This window comes from Salarias fasciatus, chromosome 16 (assembly GCF_902148845.1).
Source record: "Salarias fasciatus chromosome 16, fSalaFa1.1, whole genome shotgun sequence".
Classification (NCBI taxonomy): Eukaryota; Metazoa; Chordata; class Actinopteri; order Blenniiformes; family Blenniidae; genus Salarias; species Salarias fasciatus.
Window position 1 is genome coordinate 32084528 of NC_043760.1, and position 21645 is coordinate 32106172.

Here is a 21645-nt window from a genome sequence, read left to right on the forward strand (position 1 = left end):
CCTGGAAATTTGTACTGTGATGATGATCAACGCAAATTTGGAGATTGCCTTACATAAAGTGATAAGTTAATTGTTGCTCAAACAAATTCTATGCATTTTTAAAATTATATTTATTAATATGTCTGTGCATAGGTGTATTAACTCCAGCTATCATACAGGTATATGGTGCTTGATTTAATAGAGAAAAGTGAGAGTTGAGAGATGCAAAAGCAACACAAAGATGCTGAAGGAGTATTTGAGGTATCTCAATATAACTGGGTGCATCTTAAGGAATGGGAACACAATCTTGTCATTTTTTCCGAAATAATTAACACTGTTCACACTCCATCAAAGTATCTAATTATATATTATACCGACTTTAATTATATTTGACATTGATTTACTTGAATTGACAGAATATAGCTGTCTAAAAATCTAAGTCTCACTTTCACGACAGTCAAACTGTCTACTGAAGTTGTGCTAACATTAAAAGATGAAAACATTTTGTTGATACTCACCGCCCTTTTTTATCGCATTAAATAATAAGCTGAGAAGACAGTTTTCTGGTGAAAATGTGGACAATATTTTGCATTCAGGAAGTTACAAAGAGAAAAATATAGTGTTTTTTCCACACTTCTTTCGACTTTAAACCTTAAATTTGAGCCTCAAACACTCACTCAGCCCGTAGAAGGAAAAGCGCTCCTTTGAAACCTGTGGCAGGCAGTGGACGAAATCTCGCGAGATCTCACTGGTGGTTACCAGGGGAACGAGAATCCAGAAAGTTGTGGCAGTGATGTCGGCTCACACAAATGTCCACCGGCTCCGTAACTCCCCTTTCATTTCCCAACGTGAGATAAATATGTCAGCAGCAGCGGCAGCGTCGCTTTTGGAAGGAAAGTAAAGTACAGTGTCATCCACCTGTTCTGATTTTCCGATTTGAAGGTATGTGTGTTGCTTCGGTAGTTAGCATGCTAAAGCTATTTTAGCCATCAGTCTCTTGCTAACATTTACATCAACTTTAACTACTCGGTACACCGTGGCCGAGCTTTTCCTGTGCAGCTATAGGTTGCGTCCCTGAGCCAAATACGATTTCAAACCATTTACGTTCCCAGCAATGTTCTTGAAATAGCTAGCATTAACATTAGGGTCAGTATGGTTTTGCGTTTACTATCGCCTGTGGGCTAAAGCATTGACAGTTCGCGCTAAAATCCAATACCGTTAGTGAGTGTTCGTTCTAGACGGAAAACATACGGCTGACCGCAAGTCATTACGAGTGTTATTTAGTACCAAACATTGTATGTATTCTCTGCAAATGTATCTGAAAAACAGGTGTAACGGGGTTGCGCAATTCTAGGACTTGGTGCTGGTGCAACGTCGATGTTTGAAAAAAATCTGTATACGTTCTCTCATACACTAATTTTGGTTTGAAGAGGCCTCACTATAAATACGGTAAACGCTCAGTATCATGATTTGTGGCTTGTAGAGGTGTTCTTTCCCTCTTGGGTACCTTGATTACATTGTGCTGTAAGCTTTGAAACATTGTCATGCCAGTGATGTTGCTTCATATGCGGAACTCTTGTCATTAGCAAATGCACATTCGTGGATGAAGGACTGCAGATGTTGATATCAGAGAGAGAGAAATCTTCCAAATAAAGTTCAAGTTAAAAAATGCATTACCTCTATTGAATATTTAACATAAGATGTACAATATTATCTGCAAGCCATGAGTCATCTGCTATTCAGTTTAGTTGAGTTTTTTTTACTTAAATGAAGTATCCACTTTACATATAAATAAAATGAAAAGGGAGAAAAAACTATTCCACACGAAATTAAATGTCTTAGCATGTTCAGTGTATAATGTGTAAATATTGAGAAGCATTACATTTCACATCTTCAACTAACAGTCGGAAAGTTAACATTCGGTATTTTTATATGTATGTTTGATCACATTTTATTATTATCTATTATCTTTATATTAATTCATGTTGTGGTAGCCACTTTTTTTCAGCTCCACATCTGGATAGCATAGCCTAATTTTTTTTACCAGAATTATATCACTTGCCTCTAATCACATTTGAATCTGACTAACTCATCCAAAAAGAAAATAAACACCATTGAAAATGCGAGAAAAAAAAAGAAAGATAAAGGGTAAATGACACCCAAAAGAAACTTTTTGAACATCAGCAGTCAGCTGAAGCGTGTGCTCATGATGCCAAGGGTGCATATGTTATACACAAAGTTGCTGAACCAGAGTGACGTGCTTTGATTTTAACAATATTCTTGTATTCACACAGGTCCAGCTGTCTAAGAATTTGCCTAAAAACATTTGGCATCATGCCGTCGCCTCAAGTTCTGGAGCCAGTGCTGAAAATGAAAGTGAATGAGCTCTTTCTGAACTGGTTGAGTGCCCCTGAAACACAGTCACTACTCAAAGACTATCTGGATGTGATCAAAAGTGGACAACTTATCGATTTAGCCACTGGAGATGAACCGGATAAAAGGTCATTAACCTTCAATGAGAACAACAATGTGGCATCCCAGAAGAACCTGGCAGAGAAGAAATTTGCTTCCCTCGGTACTCCCTCCAGCCCCCCATCTGTCGTTACCCTGCCAACACGCAGTAGCAGTAATACCAGAGTAACGGGACCCAATGGAAGAATACTGCGGCGGTCTGTCAGCACCAAGAAGGTGAGTTCTTCTTTAAAACGTAATCGAAAGATTTAATATTGAAATTGATTTTAGCAGTTGAAATTTGAACAGTTTAGAGTGAGTTTGACATGTTTAGACAAGATAGAAGTACTTGAGAAGTTATGCCTCAGGGATTTCATTTAAAGTTATAAAAAAAAAACAAAAAAAACACCAGAAACAAGCTATGTCCTGCTGTTACAATCCCATGTTGATTCTGGAGCCACTTGAGCTACTCTACCTTAAGGGTATGTTACATAATCACAATCCCAGGAAGTCCTACCTCTCTTTGGTTGCAGTAATGAGTTATTCAATGGAAGGTGCATGCAGCAGTGTGAGAGGTACCATTGGTTTGTTTAATGTTATTTAAACAGCCATGTTTAAGTGCACTGTACTCTTCTTAGATTTGCATACTTCTTTTGGGGAATTCATTCGTCTGCGTTTAACCCATCTTATTCATAGATAACCTTAACTCCACATACGAGGAGCAATCAGCTTCCACATTACAGCAGTGAGTGTCGCTCAAGGAACTGCAGTGGTAACCTGTAAGCAGTGGGATTCTAACCTACAAAATTTTGTTCATCAGTCTGTTTCTGTAACCCCTAAACCACCACTGCCCCAAACATAAAGTGTTTTATTTGTTATTATTTCCAAAGCGTTTATTTGGAATTTCATTTTTTTGTTGTTATAGCCAGCTTAGAATGAACTCAGTAAGAATGTAACGGGTTCCTGTCCAGTTTAGACAGGATGCAGGGGAACTTTCTGTGCTCCAGAATCTACATGTTCTCCTGGTATTCCACTTTTCTCCCACATAACTGGCGATTCTAAGTTGACCGAGTGAATTGTTTAGACTTTGATGGGCTGACGACGACCTGTTCAGTGTTTTCTGCTTTCGTGCCCTGCACCCCCGAGTGTGATAAAGCAACATTGAATTGATTTGAATATTGGTATATATTGAATGTACTCATTTACAAACCCACAGTCATGTTTACTGAAACCATCTAATATTTAAACAGTTTTCCAATGCTGCTGTTCACAATGATTTGAGTTCATATTATATTAGAGTATTATAGCCTTGTAGTTTTTTCTTTAAAGGTGCCTTAAGGAGTTTGCACGTTTTATGCGAAACAGCGCCCCCTGCAGGCCTTGGGCGTAACGCAGCTTAGTGAAAAACTCGTCCCTGTGGCTCCCGTGCACGGAAGAGGGGGACTCCGTCTTCGCTCGTTTAGAAGCGCTCAAGTAAGATTTAAGTTTCTTCTACCTGGTGGAGTCTGTGTGGAGCTGTGGCAGTGCTAGAAGCCAGTCTGTTCTGACTTTCTGGAAGCTCCTGCTCAGTTGTTGCTCACTAAGCATCTGGCGGAGTAATGGCGGACAAATCGAAACTCAAGGAGCCGGAGTGCGCATTACGTCATTCCTTTCAAATTCTCCCCAAAAAAATGCTGGTGCCGGACCGGCACTGCAACTTTCAAGTGACAATTTAGCGCTGTTAGAGGTACTTGTAATGAATGTCAGGGCACACTAAAAATGTGTAACATATTTATGGTGGAAAATAAGTATTTTTAAGGTTGTAAAACTCCTTAATGCACCTTTAAGTAATTTGAGTTTGAATGGGTGGCTCTGTAATCTGTGTCTTTGCTTTCCCTGACAGCCACAAGAGGCTGCTGAGGACTCTTGGACTTGAAAATCAGGAAGACACTGTATATTCTGGCCTATCATAGTGGTGCCTCCATAGCCATCAGCATATGTTGTGTTCAGTAGTCAAATATTTTCCAAATGTTCAGGCCTCACCCACAAATTAGTGTGGTATGAGAAGTGGGAGTGTCTGAAAATAGCCTGTTGTACACGTCCCTATGCTGTGACAGAATTCTCAAGAGGTGAATACTAGTTCACTTTTTTCATGTCATGGAAAAATGACAGCAACAGAAAACATTTGAAGTATTTTAATTTGTTCTGGGATTCAAGGACTCACACTGTCAAGGGCCGAGCTATAATGTGAACGCCTTGGCTAGTGGTACATTGTGAACATTAGTGAGTGTGATGACAGTGAGACAGGCAGACAGCTGGTTGCACATGCTTCTCAAGACTCCACCTTACACATGTTGCTGACATGCTAAAGATGGGCATAAGGGCATGTTCAAGTAATCACTGGTGCGACATCTGCTGTCTCTCAGATTGAAACACCAGGACAGGAGTGAGACCAACTGTGACAACAAAGAGTTTTATTTTTTCACAATTGTCTAAGAAGCAACAATGTGTGGTCACAGTTTGTTAAAGTCCAGATTCAAAGCGGAGAATGTCAACATATTAGCTGCAGATTCAGCCTCCTCTTGTTTAGCCAGAGGATAATAAGCACATCACGGTTCCCTATGACTATTGACAGATGGATGTGAACCATATGATTTTTCTAATCTGTCTGTTTCCTCATGGCAACCTTTGGCCCCTAATGCCCTCACTCCCTGGATTAATATAAAACAGCTGCCGGAGAGTTTGTGTATTGTACTGTGATGTGTCATGGCATGTGGCCACGCCGTGTCACTCAATATTAAAGGGATTGTGAGGTTGTGTGAATGTAATACTTCTATTTTAAGACAACAAAACGAATTCCTGCATACAGTTGCATTCCTTTAAAGGATTACTCAAAAATTCAATTTATGCTGCACTGATGCAGCCTGGAACAGCTGGTCTGACTTTGACATCAGACACTGATATAGATAGCCTTGGTTCCCGTGTGTTGGCATCAGATACCCAGAACTCTTCCAGTCAGATGAGGCGTGGCAGCACATTCATCCTCTACATAATTTACATTGAAGCCTCTTCCATTAGCTGCTACTCATTGTTGAGAAATGTGATCATGGATCATTTATTTACACCATGTACAGTAAATATCAGGTTTCCATGACTGGTTGGCTCACAGCTCTCTTGGCTAACACACTGTGTGTGTGCGTGTGCAATAGGTCATGTACAGTCACAGACCTGGTGCTCTGAAGTATACAGCAGTGAATTTGCATTTTTTTAGAGGGTTAAATTTTTCTTCTGTCCCTGGCTCCTACATTTAGGTTCGCCGATTTCTCAAGATGTATTTATAACATGCTTAGTTGGGCTCAGCAACATAGAAGCTATTTGAAGCAGGGGTTCTGAGGTCATGTTATCAGTTGCCTGACCTGTCAGAAAGAACCAGGCGTTAAACTGTTTACTGCAAGTGCTTTCTTTTTTCTTTTCTTTTTTTGAGCCGAGGGAAGTCTTGGTCACTTGTGAGGCCACGGTGTACAATTTCAAAATGTAGTGTTGTTCTGAAGCAGAGCTGTCAATGTCAATTTCATTTTAGTTCAAGTGTCTCGCGCAGCACAGACTGATCTGAATTGAGAAGAAGCTGTAAAAATATTGCGTAAAGTTTAAACTTCATAGAAAATTATTCTCCTGAAAAGAAATGGTCCCTTCTGTGCATGATTTCTGCAACCTTCATCGTGTTTTCAACATAATGCTGCTTGCAAATCCAGTTTCACCAGTAAGAAGGCATCTAGCTGTCACCGCTGCATTGCTACCTCCTGCTGCTTGGTCTTAGATGTTGGTGTTGTTACAATAACTACAGTGTTTGTGTTTTTGTGCTGTGTGAGGTCAACATTGCAGGCCAGATTGGAACAACTGGGTCATATGACACTCCCGTTATAAAACCCTTTTATATTACTGTGACTTCAGATTATTTTAACCTGTTGTTTTTAATTGTGATGATTGATGAACCTTTCATTGATGTTACTGTAATACTGTTGCATAAGTATGGTGGGATTCTTTTAACTACCTAAAAGTAAGTTTTATCTCAGTGGTTCACATCATTTGCTCCACTTTTCATCCCATGTAAGCTCCATACAGTTCCCAGTCGGTATGTGTTTCAGACTCTGCCATTGCCTTATTACTCTTCGTCAAGCTGGCAGATTTGGTCTCATCTTGTTGTACTTGCTGGCCTTTCGTGAGATCACGACGTTGTCAGTCAATCAGACGTATTTTTGGCACACATTCACATGTATCCCAAATCCCTGTCTCAGACATCCAATTGTGGTGGCTTGAGCTGGAGCTTTCGGGAATTTGCAGCAGCACTGATTCTGTACTCATGATGCAAATTAAGCTGTAGCTCTGTCAAAGGGTTGTTAAAAGGGGCGAGTGACCTCTGCTTGCATGTGCTGCTCGTCTCATGATTCAGGTAGGGATGCTCATCCTCAAGCCAGCAAATCCGTATTTGTGGAACATGATTTATGGATGTAGTCTGAGTTTGGAGAAAACCTTCAGGGGAAGGCGAGTTTTGCCCCAACCTGTTCTATGTTTCTCCTCGTCTTGGTTTGTTTGTCTGTTTGGCATGCTGCCCTCAGTGGCAGTTTATAACTATTTCATTGAACAGCTAATATTTGAACTACTCTGATTTGTAACATTAGCCTTGCCATGGTCACAAACTCCAGACAGTGTGTTTCCTAATCTTATGTGTTATGCAATGAAGTGAACAAGTCTGGACACATGATTGTGTACAAATCAGATTTAGCAGTTTACAGATTGGACACATCATGGGGTCAGCCCCAGAACTTGTTTTTTTTTTTTTTTTTTTTCAGTTTGTCACAGTGACCCATCGGATTATGGACATACTACTGTAGCTCCTAGAGCAGACAGTGCATGGATTACCCCCCTGCATGCGTCCCAGAATGTCTTGGTGACTTAAAAGTTGCCAATTTTTGTATAAGTTCGTGGTCAGTTTCTAATCAAAACATTAGCGTTATTACAATTCTTCCTCTGTACATATTTATACTTTCAAACATAAAGGTGACTGTTTTTGCCTGAGTAAAAACAACACATTGTTCACTCTGCTGTTTGGTGATGCCTCTGTTTATGGAACAGACCTCAGAATGTGTTTACTCAAACATGTATTGACTGCACACTGTATAAAAGCTGATAGTTTCATACGGGTCTATCAATATTTTTGGCCTTGTTGCCTTCCTCTCTGTTTTGTTGGAGTTGATCAGCACAAACAAAAGACAGCCTGTATGAAAAGCCTTCATACAAACAGCTTATCAAGCATGTGCAGTGTCCTGTGTGGAGGACAACAGGAACTGGGTTTGAACAGAAACCAGTGGAAAACAGTGGACTTTGTGATCCTGTCATCTAAAAATACCATGGGTGTCCACGTAGGTTCAGCGTATTATAATAATAATAATATTAACAATATGGGGTTATTTTGCTAGTCTTTTAATGCGGACGTCACATTGCTATTCCTGTTTGATTATCATTTACATCACTGGGTGTGGATTCCCTGTGTACAGCCCATGTAGTGAAGGTACCTGCAGGGCTGTTAGATCTACCTTTTTATGGAGAATTGATGTAATTGCCATCATTCCAAGACTGCAAAACCGGATGTAAATATTTGTTTGAGGACTAAAGATACACCCTTCTTCTTCCAGATCCAGTTTCTTGGATTGCCCAAACAGTGCCTGGTAGTGCTTTTAATAGGCACAGACTGGTTCGGTCATCAGTCTTTGAATTTGACATGTCCCGTTCCCCTCCCTCTATTGCCCATCAACTATAATAAGACATGGAATGGATGGCAGCCCAAGCTTGCAAAGAGAAGGCAAAACAAAGACCACATAAGATAGGATGCAAAATAATTGGAAACACGAATCTGTTGTCATTGTGTGGTTATCATTGATTTGGGTCTGTGTTGCATTCATCAGCAGTACTAGTCACACTTTACTGTTCTCTTTTATTAACTCACACCTCATTAGTTTAGATTACTTTTTGTTTATATGATTGACTTTCTCTGGCTTTTTTTTGGGCAGATTCAGTAAATTCAGTGTGCTTCTTTCATTATAAATTTGTGGGATTTATTTTAAAATGTCCCTATGTCTCGCCCATGGAAATCATCCAAGCACTAACAGGAGAGAGCCACTGAACTCGAGGGCTGTCATCATGTGATGAAGGTACATCCTTCAGTTGGCCCATGTAGCTGCTGCAAGCTGCAACAACAGGTCTGTCTCTTTACATAACCTTCCATGAGCACTGAAGAATGCAAACTGGAAAGGGCAGGTCCATTGCACACACCCCACCCCGTACACTAAGTGACTCCCACACACATGCACCCAGTCACTCCTTATCTCCCCAGCAGCTTTGAGGCAAGGGCTCCCTGACCCTGCAGTGTGTGTGTGTGTGTGTGTGTATGTGTGTGTATATGCATGATGAGTAGAGACTGGGACAGAGCAGCAGGCTGAGCTGAGATTGTGCGACCAGATCTGGAATGGGAGAGAGAGTCACAGTAGCAGCTGCTCCCTTGCATTAAGGAGCTCTCACTCTGACAGAGGACAATCACAGGGACAAACACACAGAGGACCCTCGCTGTTTCCACTGCGTTTTGACTGAGAGTGGTGATTGCAGCTGCTTCCAGCAGTCAAGAGGATACCCCTGGATTGAGTGCTGCGTTGTTTATATGTGTGTCCCGTCCTGTCTGGAGCAAGGATGAGGATGAGGGAACTGTCCCTGCGTCAGGACCCTGACCTGAGGAAGGAGTTGGCCCAGCTGGCACGTGGATGTGACTTTGTTCTGCCCTCCCGATTCAAGAAGAGACTCAGAGCCTTCCAGCAAGGACAGGCAGGTGTTTGTATGACTGTGTTTTCCACCACAGAGGCTCTGTGGGCCTGTCAGCCAAGGTCTGTTCATGTAACTGCTGTTTGTGAGCTTCATGGCATGGTGTTTACACTGTAGCTCTACCGAGTAATCGTATAATAGCTACTTGAACAAGAGAATGAAGGAGCAGTTTCATCACTTTCTGTGGGAACCAGGTTTACATCAGAAAGCACCAACGCAAGACGGGAAATGTGGAAATGTGATTGTTGTGAAAAGTGTTTTCACTTTTGCCCGTCACTTTTTAAAGTGCTTTTGCAGTTATTTGGGGACAAGGTATGCTTAATCTGTAGAGACAAATATGACATGTCGGCTTCGGTTACGGGATGATGTTTCATCTTGTGTGGTATGTTGCGCTCAGCCGCTTTGCTGTCCTCTTTGAGAGCCCATCATTGTGAATGTGCAAAATGTCATGTGGCTTAGCAGTTGTGCTCAAGAGCTCTGCTAGTGGTGAGCATGGAGAGAGAGAGTGTGGAGATGTTTATGTCCTTTTATAGCCATGGCTGACACCAACACACAGGACAGAAGAGCAGCAGCATTTATTATTTATCAGGTTAAATGAACACATTGCCACTGACAGATTCCGGCAAAACATTTTCACACTGTGACACAACACATGGCAAGTTTCACTCCCACTTGCATCAAACTGTATAACTGTGAGAGTTTGTTAGGTTAAGATATTCATTGTGGTGATTCTGACGACGTATGTAGGTCTGAACAAATAAACAGTGTGTGCATACTAGTGCCGGACCAAAACAAACACGGCAGATATTTCTATGTGTGAGCAGGGCACTGTGTGGGTGTGTTTATGTGATTATTAACTGCCACACAGATTGAATCGGTTAGCAGATTCTTGAGTCATGTAAATAGTCTTTGAGTACGAGATGCTGATTGAGAGCAAAGCCTTCTCTGCTCGAGCTGTTTTTAGTACCAGGCTGATATGTTCATCATAATAACATGTTTAACTCCTGAATGCGTCTTGGCTTTCTATGTGTACACGCCAGTGGAAATACCCCCCCGATGATTTTAATAGTATGTCAGCTGTGCCCAGAGTGTGTGGTGAATGATATTACTTAATGTCTGATTCACTTCCATGGCAGCCTGGACTCACTGTTACCTGATGCAATTGTCAGAATTAGATGGATGATTGCAATAGTCTCCACTGTCAAGTGACTTACTCGTGAAACTGTGGTGAAAGATTGTTTTAAAACAGGGATGTCCGAACTTTTCTCTTCAAGTGTCACCTAGGGAAAACATTACAAAGGGATGACCACTCGCTTAATGTGTATGCCATTGGTTTAGCTGTAGTGCGTAAAGTTAACAATGATCAGGCAGAATTTACTAAAATTTGAGTAAGTTAGACTGGGTCACGGACTGTTGGGACACATTCACTGGGGAACTTAATAGTACACAGTAAATAGTGTGAACCTGTAAACTGTCCCAGTGTGCAAATGTGAACTTACACACTGGAATGTTTCTGCGTTTCTGAGGAGAATATATGTTTTGTATGGATCACTCAGTTCAACTCAGTAATGACTCCAACCTGACAAACTGCTAATCCTACAGTACATCCTGTATAAAGGTCAGACTTCCATTGTACAGACAACACGAGTCTGTCTCCTGCTCTGCTATCAGCAACAATTCTACAATCCTACAATCACTCCAACTTTATTTTAAAATAATTTCTAATCTGATTTTCTTTTTACTCCTCATAGCTGACAGTGTTAAAGTCTTCTCCACCTGCTTTATGGAGACTCAGGCCCAGTGAGGTCGGAGCTTTTTCCAGAAACACTAAATAAAAAACAGGGGTACACCTTGGACTTGTTGGTCCATCAAAGAACTAAACTCTCAGAGAGACACACAACGACCTGCACTCATCCACACGTACAGAAAGTTTAAAGCCAGCCGGGAATGGACATGTCTTGGACTGCAGGGAAGAGCGACATTGCAAAGCACAGAAAGAACAAGTAATGGCTACTTCTGATTTACAATTATGATTTTCTTGCTGTGAAGCACCAGAGGTATCCTTGAAAGGGATCCAGGTTCCTCAAAATGTTGGCAATGTAAAGGCTCATTTATTGATTTTAGTTTGTAACGTGATCATACATGCACATCGTGATCAAGAGGACATGTTGGGATTATTCACATAATTCAATGTTTTCCTAAATACAAAAAAGTCGATCAGTTATTAAATTCTGAAACTTTTAATACCATCTGCTACCTGGAATATCTTTTAAAATATCACATGATTTAGAGCATCATATTAAGCACAGTAGCCTAAGATGTACTGTTTATTTTTTATGGTCAGTGGGTGAGTTTCAATGTAGTTTTAATCAATACTCTTACCACAACCTTAAAAAAGGAATACTTTGTAGTACTTCTAGATTTTTCTTTTATTTGTTGTGAGTTTTTGTAGAATGATTGAATAATCAAGAGTACATAATAATGGAAATTCTCATCTTTATATGATTTAATTCAAGAATGTCTCATTGCATTTTTTAAATAATGACTATAATTATTTCACATTAAGATATCAAGTCGAAATGCACCAGCTGTCACTTTAACGTGCATATTTAATGTTTGCTTATTGTGTAACAATAATAATACTGTCTGTAGACTTTTGTTTGAGGGTTTCTCACTGTGGAGTTTGCACATTCCGCCAGTGGGTTTTCTCAGGGTCCACCGGTTCGCACCTATTGGCCAAAAATATTAGTTTGAGGCAAAGTGTTGACTCTGTCGGTACGAATGAGAGTGTACTGGAACATGAGTGTACTGTACTGTGTGTGTGTGTGCCCTGTGATAAGTTACATAAAATAGTATCAAAGATTGATTGATGTAAATTTGTCAGTTTGAAACAGAATTCAATAGAGCAGCACACGTTGCTGTACTGCTGCGGTTAAGTTATTAACAGCAAACTGCAACGATTGTGTGGTTTAACTATTCTACACTTAATGTTGACAGGTGATGCATATTAATTTAAAGCTATTATAAAAGATCTGAGAGCACTGCCACTCTCAGGAGTATCTGTTACAGATAAATGGGTAATGATTATGATTGCTGAGCAGTCACAAGTCTTTCCCGACCGGCTTTGGGCAGCTGAGAGCTATGGTTACATGAGTGCCAGCAATGTGTAGAGTTTGTGTTAAGACGAGCCTCAGCACATGTTGGAATGCCTGAGCAGAGTCGTTAGCATTTACTAGCTCCCTGTGGCTAACGTGTTTTTCTGTGTGTGTGTGTGTCTCAGGCCCAGGTGAGGACGGAGGAGCCAGTCACCACAGCACTGAGTGAAAGCATTCCCAAGTTTTACTTCCCACAGGGCCGGCCCCAAGCCAGCCTCAACGTCGACGGCCTCATTTCCAAAATTGAGAAAATATTTTCCCAATTCCCTAATGAAAGGGCCACCATTGAGGACATGGGGCAGGTTGCCAAGGTGAGAATGTGATTTGTAGCGCAGAGACTCGGCTGCCACGCAGCTGATTACTTTCATTAGTGCCATTCAACTCCTGACTATGTGTAAGTTTGTTGATGTTAAAACCCAACGGAAAGTACTATTTCTGTGTCCCTGAGGAATGTAGGGTAACCTAAATGAAGAGAGCAATGACAGCTCCGCCTCTGCAGGGACATGTTCAAATGACGCAACGCTGCTCCTGAGCCCTGCGTGGCCCTGTGTCTTTGTGCTCTTTGTTTCTGCTTCATTGATAATATATGTATTCATATAGTTTATGACTTCATTTGATGTCCTCGCCTTTTCTTTTTTTTTTCTCTCTCTTTTCATGCTTGACACACACTGCCCCTTTTCTCCCACCTCTGTGTGTCCTCAGGCCTGTGAGTGTCCCCTCTATTGGAAAGTGCCATTGTTCTGCCTGGCTGGAGGCGACAGGACGGGCTTCGTGTCTGTTCACAAGTTTGTTGCTATGTGGAGAAAGTAAGACAATAGCTCCCCTTCTTCTCCCCAGACCGCACCAGGCATTCACACACTGCCAAACGGCTCATGCAGTGTCCTCTCAACAATGATGACCGTTCGCCGGGGATCACAGATGCTGCAAAGAACTTTCTATTATAAGATTTTTCTTTCTCGCCCTAAACAGAAGTGATTGGCCCTATAAGCACCACCAGGGGGAAGTTGCAGTATATAACAGTGTCAAAACGCCCATTCAGCGTCCTTTCAGCATGAGACTGAAAGGAAGTATCAAGGGGCTTCTGTAATGACGGCCATGTGCTGAATGCTGTTGTATGCGATAGACATGCTCTTGTATTAATGCGCGAGCCCCGAGAGAACTGGACAGACCTGGCCTTTGACTGGACCTCATAACCGAGCCGTTCTTAGACGGGAGGCCACAACAGACGCTTGTATTATTTTTACTTGGCTACCGTAACCCTCCGTGTTTTTAATCAGCCGGCAGCAAATCAGAATCCTAATTCCAGCATGTGCTACACCTGCACTTTCACTTCTAATGAAACAACTTGTGCTCTTGAAAGAATGTTAAAAAGGATAGAGAGAGCACTGCAGCCAAAGTGAGAGTAACCTTGCAGCCATCTGTTCTCTCCTTTCCTCTCCAGAACTCTGCAGACCTGTCACGATGACGCTTCTAAATTTGTGCACCTCCTGGCCAAGCCTGGCTGTAATTACCTGGAACAAGACGACTTTATTCCATTCCTGCAGGTACTGGCTGTAGCACACCCGGGGAGCGGGCCGGAATTGGCAGCGCAGGGTGGCAGCGTTTCATTTTCCCGGGCGCCGTGGACAGGACATGGTTTCTGGACTGGCCTGCTCAAACTGTGCCCGCTCAGGTGGAAGAGGGCTAATTCAGGAACGTCACTGTAAGCCAGTCATGTATTGAGGGGGAGATTCCTGTGACGCAGATCTCCGCAATCAATGAAAATGTCTCCTGTGTAAAAAGCATCAGAAATGATCTGATTATTCATTCATTCATTTGTGTGAGACAGGTTTCTATCTCAGTGTTGGGAGATTCTTGCCAGGCGGACCCGCTGTAGTCGACAAGCAGCTGGCTCCGCCCCTCACCTGAATCACTTTCCTGCTGGCGGGAGCGGCCATCCCGGCCCTGAACATACGTTAGCATACCGGCGCAGATGCCTTGTGGCACACGCAGTTTAATTTGTAGGCTTCCACTCGGCGGATCGCCTTTGACTGTTTTGATGAATGAAAGGCGGATTGCAGTGGAGTAGATTTGACTGTCCCCGCCTGTTTCCTGTGCTCTGTGATTTATGTGTTTCTCTATGATTTAATTTCTCACAGTAGGAGTCAAAGAGGCACGACGGCTGCCCTGAAATAAGGCCTTTTAATTTCATTGCCGCCTTCGCATTTATGTCAACAATTCTTTCCCCGGTAGAGGGAAAGCGGGCGGAATAAAGAAATGACATGAGGGAGTTTCATGGCGAGAATATTGCTCCAGTTCATTTGAGATGCAGCTCACTCAGTGGATTTGTAGCTCCAGGAAGGAGAAAAGGTTAACGGCAGTCTCAGGAAAACAGTTTTGTTTTTTTTTTCTTCGTCTCTGGCCTTTCCACCACTTTGTTGTGACGTCGAAAAGCGTTCAGCTCATCCCCAAACCGGTCAACCCAGTGTTTTGTGATTTTAAAGAAACATTTTTAGTGCGACGGCCTCTCCCAGCAGGGCCTGCAGCTCTTTCGTGACATTGCACAAAGCTTGTGGCGTGACAGACAAGTGTGTAGTCTCTGGTAACTTGTGATGTTTGAATCGGTGAACATTTCTATTCCTTCTCTGACAGTCGTGTGTTGTGTCAATCAGAACAGAAAGACAGATGTGCGTTCCCATTTCATTTGTCTCTGGACGTAGCCGCAGTGTTGAAATGAAAATGTGTGCGGTATTTGTCCGCCGCCTTGGTCTCAGCATTGGTGTTTGTACGTTTTGTTATGGAAATGAAGCAGATGTGGAGCCCGCGGAAACGAGCTGATTTTCCTCTGGTGGTTTCAGGATGTGGTCAACTCACACGCAGGCCTCGCTTTTCTGAAAGAGGCGCCGGACTTTCACTCCAGATACATCACCACGGTACCCCGTCAGAACACGAATCACACCACAGATAAAGCCTTGAGTTCCTTATTCTCTTCTCCACGTGCATTATTTAGTTTTAGATAACACTGTCTTTGTTTCCAGGTGGTTCAGAGGATATTCTACAACGTGAACCGGTCTTGGACTGGAAAAATAACCTGCACTGAGCTCAGGAAAAGCAACTTTCTTCAGGTGCTTCTTTGTTTTCACTGCAGCTTCCCTGTTTTGAATGCAGCTCCCGTTAACCACTTCACTCACTGTCTTTCTAACCATAAAACATAAAACACTTTTTTTATGTATTTTTTTTTTCAATGCAATCTTTACAAATGGAGTTTCGAGATGAAATCACTGTCAACTTTCGAATGAGCCCTGATTTTCTTTTGCTCATTCAGAACGAGGCATCATGCTTTGATCTCCACTGACCTTCACTGACTCAGATCACACACTTTAATGGGAATAAAAACAACACTACAATTAATTTGACATTAACAAAGCCCATTAAGTCAGATAAACTAACCAGTGTTTTGATGTTAAATATCAAAGTGCACCTCAGTGATTCTTTACTGGGTCCCAAAATTACTCTCTCCAGCAAACAAACTATTGTAATATTTCTCTGCCTTTGTCACCGTTGATCAGAATGTGGCGTTGCTGGAGCAGGAAGAGGACGTGAACCAGCTCACCGAGTTCTTCTCCTACGAACACTTCTACGTTATCTACTGCAAGTTCTGGGAGCTGGACACCGACCACGACCTGTACATCGACCAGAAGGACCTGGCACGGCACGACGACCAAGGTGAGCACACCACCCAGCGGCTGTTCGGTTGGTTTGGATCAGGGTCGCTTCCTGATGTGTCTCGCAGTGGAGAAATGGACGAGACAAATGGATCTGACAGCTCGGCTCCTCTTAAATCTGAGCAGTCGCTCGGCTCAATAAAAGACATTTGTAAATGTTACTTGGATTAGCTCTCGCACACAAACACAGGCCGGGAAGAGTTGTTTGGTGCTTCCTGCACACACTCAACGCCACATGTTCTTGGTTGATGGTCTGTGAGTGAGTCGGGGGAAATGAGACACAAGATCAATAAGAGCACGGCATATATACTCTTTTCCAATGACGCCACGTCTGGAACAATTTCTACTACTATATGGTCGAAATGATGACCAGAGGATTTATAACGTTGTCAAGACTTAAGAAAAGGAAAAGAAAGAAAGCTACACTCGCCCGTCTGGATTTACAGTCGGAGAGAATGAATCACATGTGTTGTGGGGGAAAAAGACGTATGGAAGCTGAGAGTTTTAAAGACAAAAGAAATGTAGCCTTGAGAGACCGTGTGACCTCTTGATGTGTTTTTCCAGCCATCTCACATAGGATGATAGAGCGGATATTCTCAGGAACAGTAACAAGGTGAGATGAAAACATCATTTCTTCACAACAACGACTGTTTTCTCCGGCCTCTTTTAAAAGCAGGTTTATCTTCTTTCCCATCAGGGGCAGCAAAGTCTATAAAGAGGGGCGGCTGAGTTACGCCGACTTCGTCTGGTTCCTCATCTCTGAAGTGGACAAGAAGACAGACACCAGGTATCGTCTCACACTGACGCCGAACAGTTTAGACTCATCCGCTGCCGAGGAAATCTGATTATTTCTCTGTTGCAACGGTGTTTCTGTACAAGCATGAATATTCTTTCAATACTAAACTGCAGCTTCTCTGCCACCGCTCCTCTGTCACTTCACATTCAGTGTGAACTCAGAGGAGGAGTCGGTCTTCCTCTTCTGTGCAGCTCTTTCCTGACTTCCTCGCTCCTGCTTCTCCCTCCAGTGTCGAGTACTGGTTCCGCTGCATGGACCTGGACGGCGACGGGGTGCTCAGCATGTACGAGCTGGAGTTCTTCTACGAGGAGCAGTGTCAGAAGATGGAGATCCTGGGCATCGAGCCGCTCCCCTTCGAGGACTGCCTCTGCCAAATGCTCGACCTCGTCAAGCCAGAGGTCGAAGGTCAGGCCGCTTTTACATTTTCACATACAAGCGCACTCCGGAGAGAGTGTTGACACGTTGTCCTCTGGCCTCGGTCACAGTGGAGGACACACACACACACACTTTCCAGGCCAGATCATTGATCATTAGCTCAGCGAGCGCTTATGGATCGGCCTGCTCCGTCCTGCCTGGTGCCGGCGTCACGCACACTGTCACCAGACCCCCGGCAGCAGGCAGCCTGGTCCCCGGTCAGCGTGTGTGTGCGCTCGTATCGATAGCCACGGCGTGAATGTGACCCGCAGGCAGCCCGCTGGAATGCCGCTCTGATGGAGCTGTGTCAGATCACATGTTAGACGACCTGCAGCCGCTTCTGAGCCGAGGACCTGTCATGTTTTCCTCAACAGTCCTGAGGAAACACAACTCCCGCAGTTTTAACAGCCACAGATGTTACATGTGAGGACGAGGATCGTGACATAATCTCCACAGCACACTATATTCTCTAGTTTTTACATGATGTAACATGTTTCCGCTGTGTTTTAAAAGCCGAGTTTAGTTTCCTCTGTGAAATTTAATCCTTTCCATGCTTTACATTTTCAGTTATGTAACGGTTCTAAGTTTGACTTTTCTGTTTTCTGGGAAAATGCCCCTCTGGCTATGTGAGTCTGAGAACTTTATCTTGACTCAAGCAGATTCAAACAATCCGTTCTATTTAACTCCAAAAGTAAATTTGTTTTCCTCTGGAAGTAACTTTGTTCATAAATCCGAACAAATAAATTCTTCCAAACTGATTAACATTGATCAGTTTTTAGTTCCTTCACTAACTGATCTGTCTGATTGATCCCGTCCAGGTAAAATCACTCTGCGGGACCTGAAGAGGTGCAAGCTGTCCCACATTTTTTTCGACACATTCTTCAACATCGAGAAGTACCTGATCTACGAGCAGAGAGACCCGTTCGCCGTCATCCGGGTGAGGCGGCCGCCGGCAGGGTGTATCGTCACTTCCGAAGGCGAGCAGAGCGTCTGAGGGTTTCTGTCTCGTTTAAGGAGGTGGATTCAGACGGCCAGGAGGTCTCAGACTGGGAGAGATACGCTGCAGAGGAGTACGACACCCTGGTGGCCGAGGAGGCCGCAAATGATCAGTGTAACGACGTGTAAGTCTGACGACTCTTGATTCTTTTAAATAATAAACCCGGTCCTGATTCATCAAACCAACAGTGAGATCTCTGCATTGGGGAAAGAAAAATGATGAATATCCAGCTGGACTTTAATGTGATTAGTGAATGTGATCGTTAAAATATAAAAAAAAAAAAAAAAAAAACACATACAAATACACTGCAGAGATTTTTTCTCGTCTGCAAATTCAGTGTGATAATTTCTAAAAACATCATTTCATATTTGACGCGTTCTTCTAACAGCAGCTGATGATATTCCATCTCAGCTCAGCTGAGGCCGTTCTAAAGCATCAGGTTTTCATGGAAGAATGATAATTTTATAATGTAAATGGCATTTAACACCTGAAATACCATTTATTCACAGCAAAAATAGTGCAACACTGAACAGAATCCGACTTATTTCTGAATTTACAGCTAATAAATAAAATATCCTGCACTGTGTTTTCATGCAGCGCCGCTGACAGGTCAGTGTGTCGCATACACAAATACCCGCATTACCATTATTAGATAGTTTTAATTTTAATGACCCCAACAGACTTAAAACATTTTCTGTAATTCAGAGTTAGTAAGACTCCTCCGTCTGATGGTGAGACATACACAGATCTCAAAGTGGACTGGAAGTATCCGTTGAGGTGTTCACTCATTTTTCTTGATTTAACTTAAGTTTGGAGGAAATGTGAAGAAATGAGAAAGTTTCCAAAACGTTTTCTTTATTTTCTTTGCATGTTTTAAACTATCAGTGTGACAGAATTCCCCCAAAACAGCCCATAAAGTCCGAGCCCTCACTGGCTGCGGCTCATCAGAGCGGTTTGATGTTTTTGCCGGAGTGCGACAGGCGGGTTTGCAGTCAGAGCAGCAGTAGGATGAGCCGAGCAGGAGTTGATTTCCGGCCGTTTTGGGAGCGTGGACGGTCCGCGGCGGGTCTGCTCTGTGTGATAAACGAGGCTGCTGACAGGAATGTTGTGTGGCGATTTTAGGAACTCCACCGACTTCTAAAGCCCGGCCGCTGACCGGAGCAGGTAAGACACTCAGGAGAGCAGCAGTCCCTTCCTCTTCCTCCTCTTCCTCCTCTTCTCTGGGCCAGTCTGGTCCTAAACGCACTCCCAGCCCCTCCCCGCCCCCCCCCAGCGGTCTGACAGCAGAGTCGTTCAGCGGCCGTGTCTCAGAGCTGGGAGTCTGTTTTTGAACCAGACAGCTTCTGTTTTTATCCCTCCTCTGCTTAAAAATAAAGCGTGGCCTGGTGGCCCGTCTCTTCGCTCCTTCATGTGTTGCTCCTGTGTCCTCTCCAGTCTGAAGAGTCTGTCTCGACGCACCGTTTGACATTTTGGGAAATGCACAAAAATTAGATGAGAGATTTGTTCTCTCTCTCATGTCTGCTGCTAAATATGAAACCAGTTCGTTTATCACGAGGAACCTACCTCCCATTCCCTTTGGTTAATGCTGTTTGATTAATGAAAACCAGAAATGAAGATGTTTGTTTAAATTCATGTCATTTAACCTCCTGCAGAAAGACAGCATGTGTATTTCCCAGTGCATGTGGAGAACATCCTGATGTTTGGGTTCTTTCACCCCAGTTTACCTGCTTTGTTCAAAATGGGTTTTATCTGATCAGGGAAGCAACTCGGACAGGTTTTACTGGAGAAATCATTCCTCTTGTTTGTTTGTTTGTTTTTTACCATATAAATCATCCAGACAGATGCAGCAAATGTGGTTGAGCTGATTTTCTGAGGTTATATTGATAAATTATCTAAAATCTTCATATTGTTGACTTTGTAATGTTTTACCAGAAGACAATCTCCACAAGTCTCTGTGTCCCACAAATAAAAATAACGGCACGAGTCCCAGCTATTAAACTCTTTCTTTACTATTCTCTGCTTTGTAAAATCACAAACCTAAAAGAGCAGATTTCCTTTTTCCAGCAGAGGAAAAGCAGAACAGAAACTGAAAAGGCTTGAGAGAGAGGGGAGGTATCAACCAGGAGGAGCAATCAGAGGAATGATCTCCGTAAATCCTAACTGAAAACCCTTCTGAGAGCTGGTGGCCGTGCTCTCTCCAGACAGCAGATCAGTGACGGCGTTGTGTTTGTGTTTGTTCAGGTATGAAAACCCCCTGAGCCCGCTGGGGCAGCACATCTCCACGGAGCTGGGTCTGACCAAGAGGCACTTCTTCGAGATCCCCACGCCGCACTGCAACCTGGACCTGGACGAGTACGAGTACGACGACGACTACGAGTGACGGCGGAGGAGATTCACGCTGGAAAAAATCGAAGCAAGTCACGCTTCGCCAGACAGGAAACAGGAAGCAGGCAGACGGAGCGATTCGTCTGGTCGGCGCTCACCAAGTCGCACGCAGCACGGTTCGGACCTTCGCTTAGAAACTTCTCTCTGCATGTAATCCTCTGCATCAGTAATGTGTGTGTTGTACACTGGAGCTCTTTGAACACACACACACACACACACACACACATACACAGAAACCACATCGATCTGATTCAGGTACATTCCAGTGATCATGAATAACCAGGAGTTTTCCCATGATGCTCTGCATTCATCATGACGGTTGGACTCTGACGTTTCTGCTGATGCCAAATAAGTCCACTGTTGAGCCTTCTGCACACACACACACACACACACACACTCTCACACACACACACACACACACACACACACACACACACACACACACACAGAGCGTACGTTGTACATCTTCACATCCATCATGGTTTTTAACGTGTGTGTGCCACGGGGTTATAAATTATTAGAGATGACTTTATAAATGACTGTAAATATTTATCTCGTGCTTGCAGTGTTGTAAATGATTTGGGGAAAGCTTTAGACATTTTTTCTATGTTGCAGAGTATTAATCTTGTACTTTGACAGAAGAAAAAGAACCATTTTAAAATGTTTTGGATTTCTTTGGATTAATAATAAAGATTTGTTCAGTGGAAGAGTAAAAACTGGTTTCATGTTTGTTTAGAGCACGAACTAAAGTGTAAATAAAATGATGTTCTTGAAGGAGTTTTGCAAACCTGAAGTCATCATTATAAAGAATATGACAAAGCTTCTGTTGCTGCTCGACATCAGCCGAGCGTCAACTGCACTGGAAAAATAAATCTGCCGCCTCTGAGGCAAAAGCAGATCGGTGGTATTAATCAA

At 43.0% G+C, this 21645-nt stretch overlaps 1 protein-coding gene across 5 annotated transcripts; it reads left to right on the top strand.

Moving 5' to 3' along the window:
- The first annotated feature begins 749 nt into the window (after positions 1-749).
- Positions 750-21508, top strand: ppp2r3b (protein phosphatase 2, regulatory subunit B'', beta). 5 transcript variants are annotated; one of them, XM_030111323.1, is made up of 15 exons: positions 750-921; positions 2274-2667; positions 12560-12745; positions 13137-13240; positions 13876-13978; positions 15272-15346; positions 15452-15538; positions 15983-16139; positions 16703-16751; positions 16836-16925; positions 17164-17339; positions 18167-18285; positions 18363-18469; positions 19468-19509; positions 20587-20722. In XM_030111323.1, exons 2-14 carry the CDS (start codon positions 2314-2316, stop codon positions 19484-19486), a joined length of 1626 nt encoding a protein of 541 aa, XP_029967183.1. In that variant the 5' UTR covers positions 750-921; positions 2274-2313; the 3' UTR covers positions 19487-19509; positions 20587-20722. The 5 variants fall into 5 exon arrangements, with proteins under 5 accessions (XP_029967183.1, XP_029967182.1, XP_029967184.1 ...); XM_030111322.1 differs by lacking the exon at positions 19468-19509 and having other exon boundaries at positions 20587-21508; XM_030111324.1 differs by lacking the exons at positions 750-921; positions 2274-2667; positions 19468-19509 and adding an exon at positions 8803-9282 and having other exon boundaries at positions 20587-21508.
- Positions 21509-21645: the final 137 nt, after the last annotated feature.

Coding starts and splice junctions, on each gene's coding strand:
- ppp2r3b (XM_030111322.1), top strand. CDS start 2,314: ATGCCGTCGCCTCAAGTTCTGGAGCCAGTGCTGAAAATGAAAGTGAAT. Junction 16,140..16,702: donor GGCACGGCACGACGACCAAG/GTGAGCACACCA, acceptor GTGTTTTTCCAG/CCATCTCACATAGGATGATA. Junction 17,340..18,166: donor CGTCAAGCCAGAGGTCGAAG/GTCAGGCCGCTT, acceptor GATCCCGTCCAG/GTAAAATCACTCTGCGGGAC.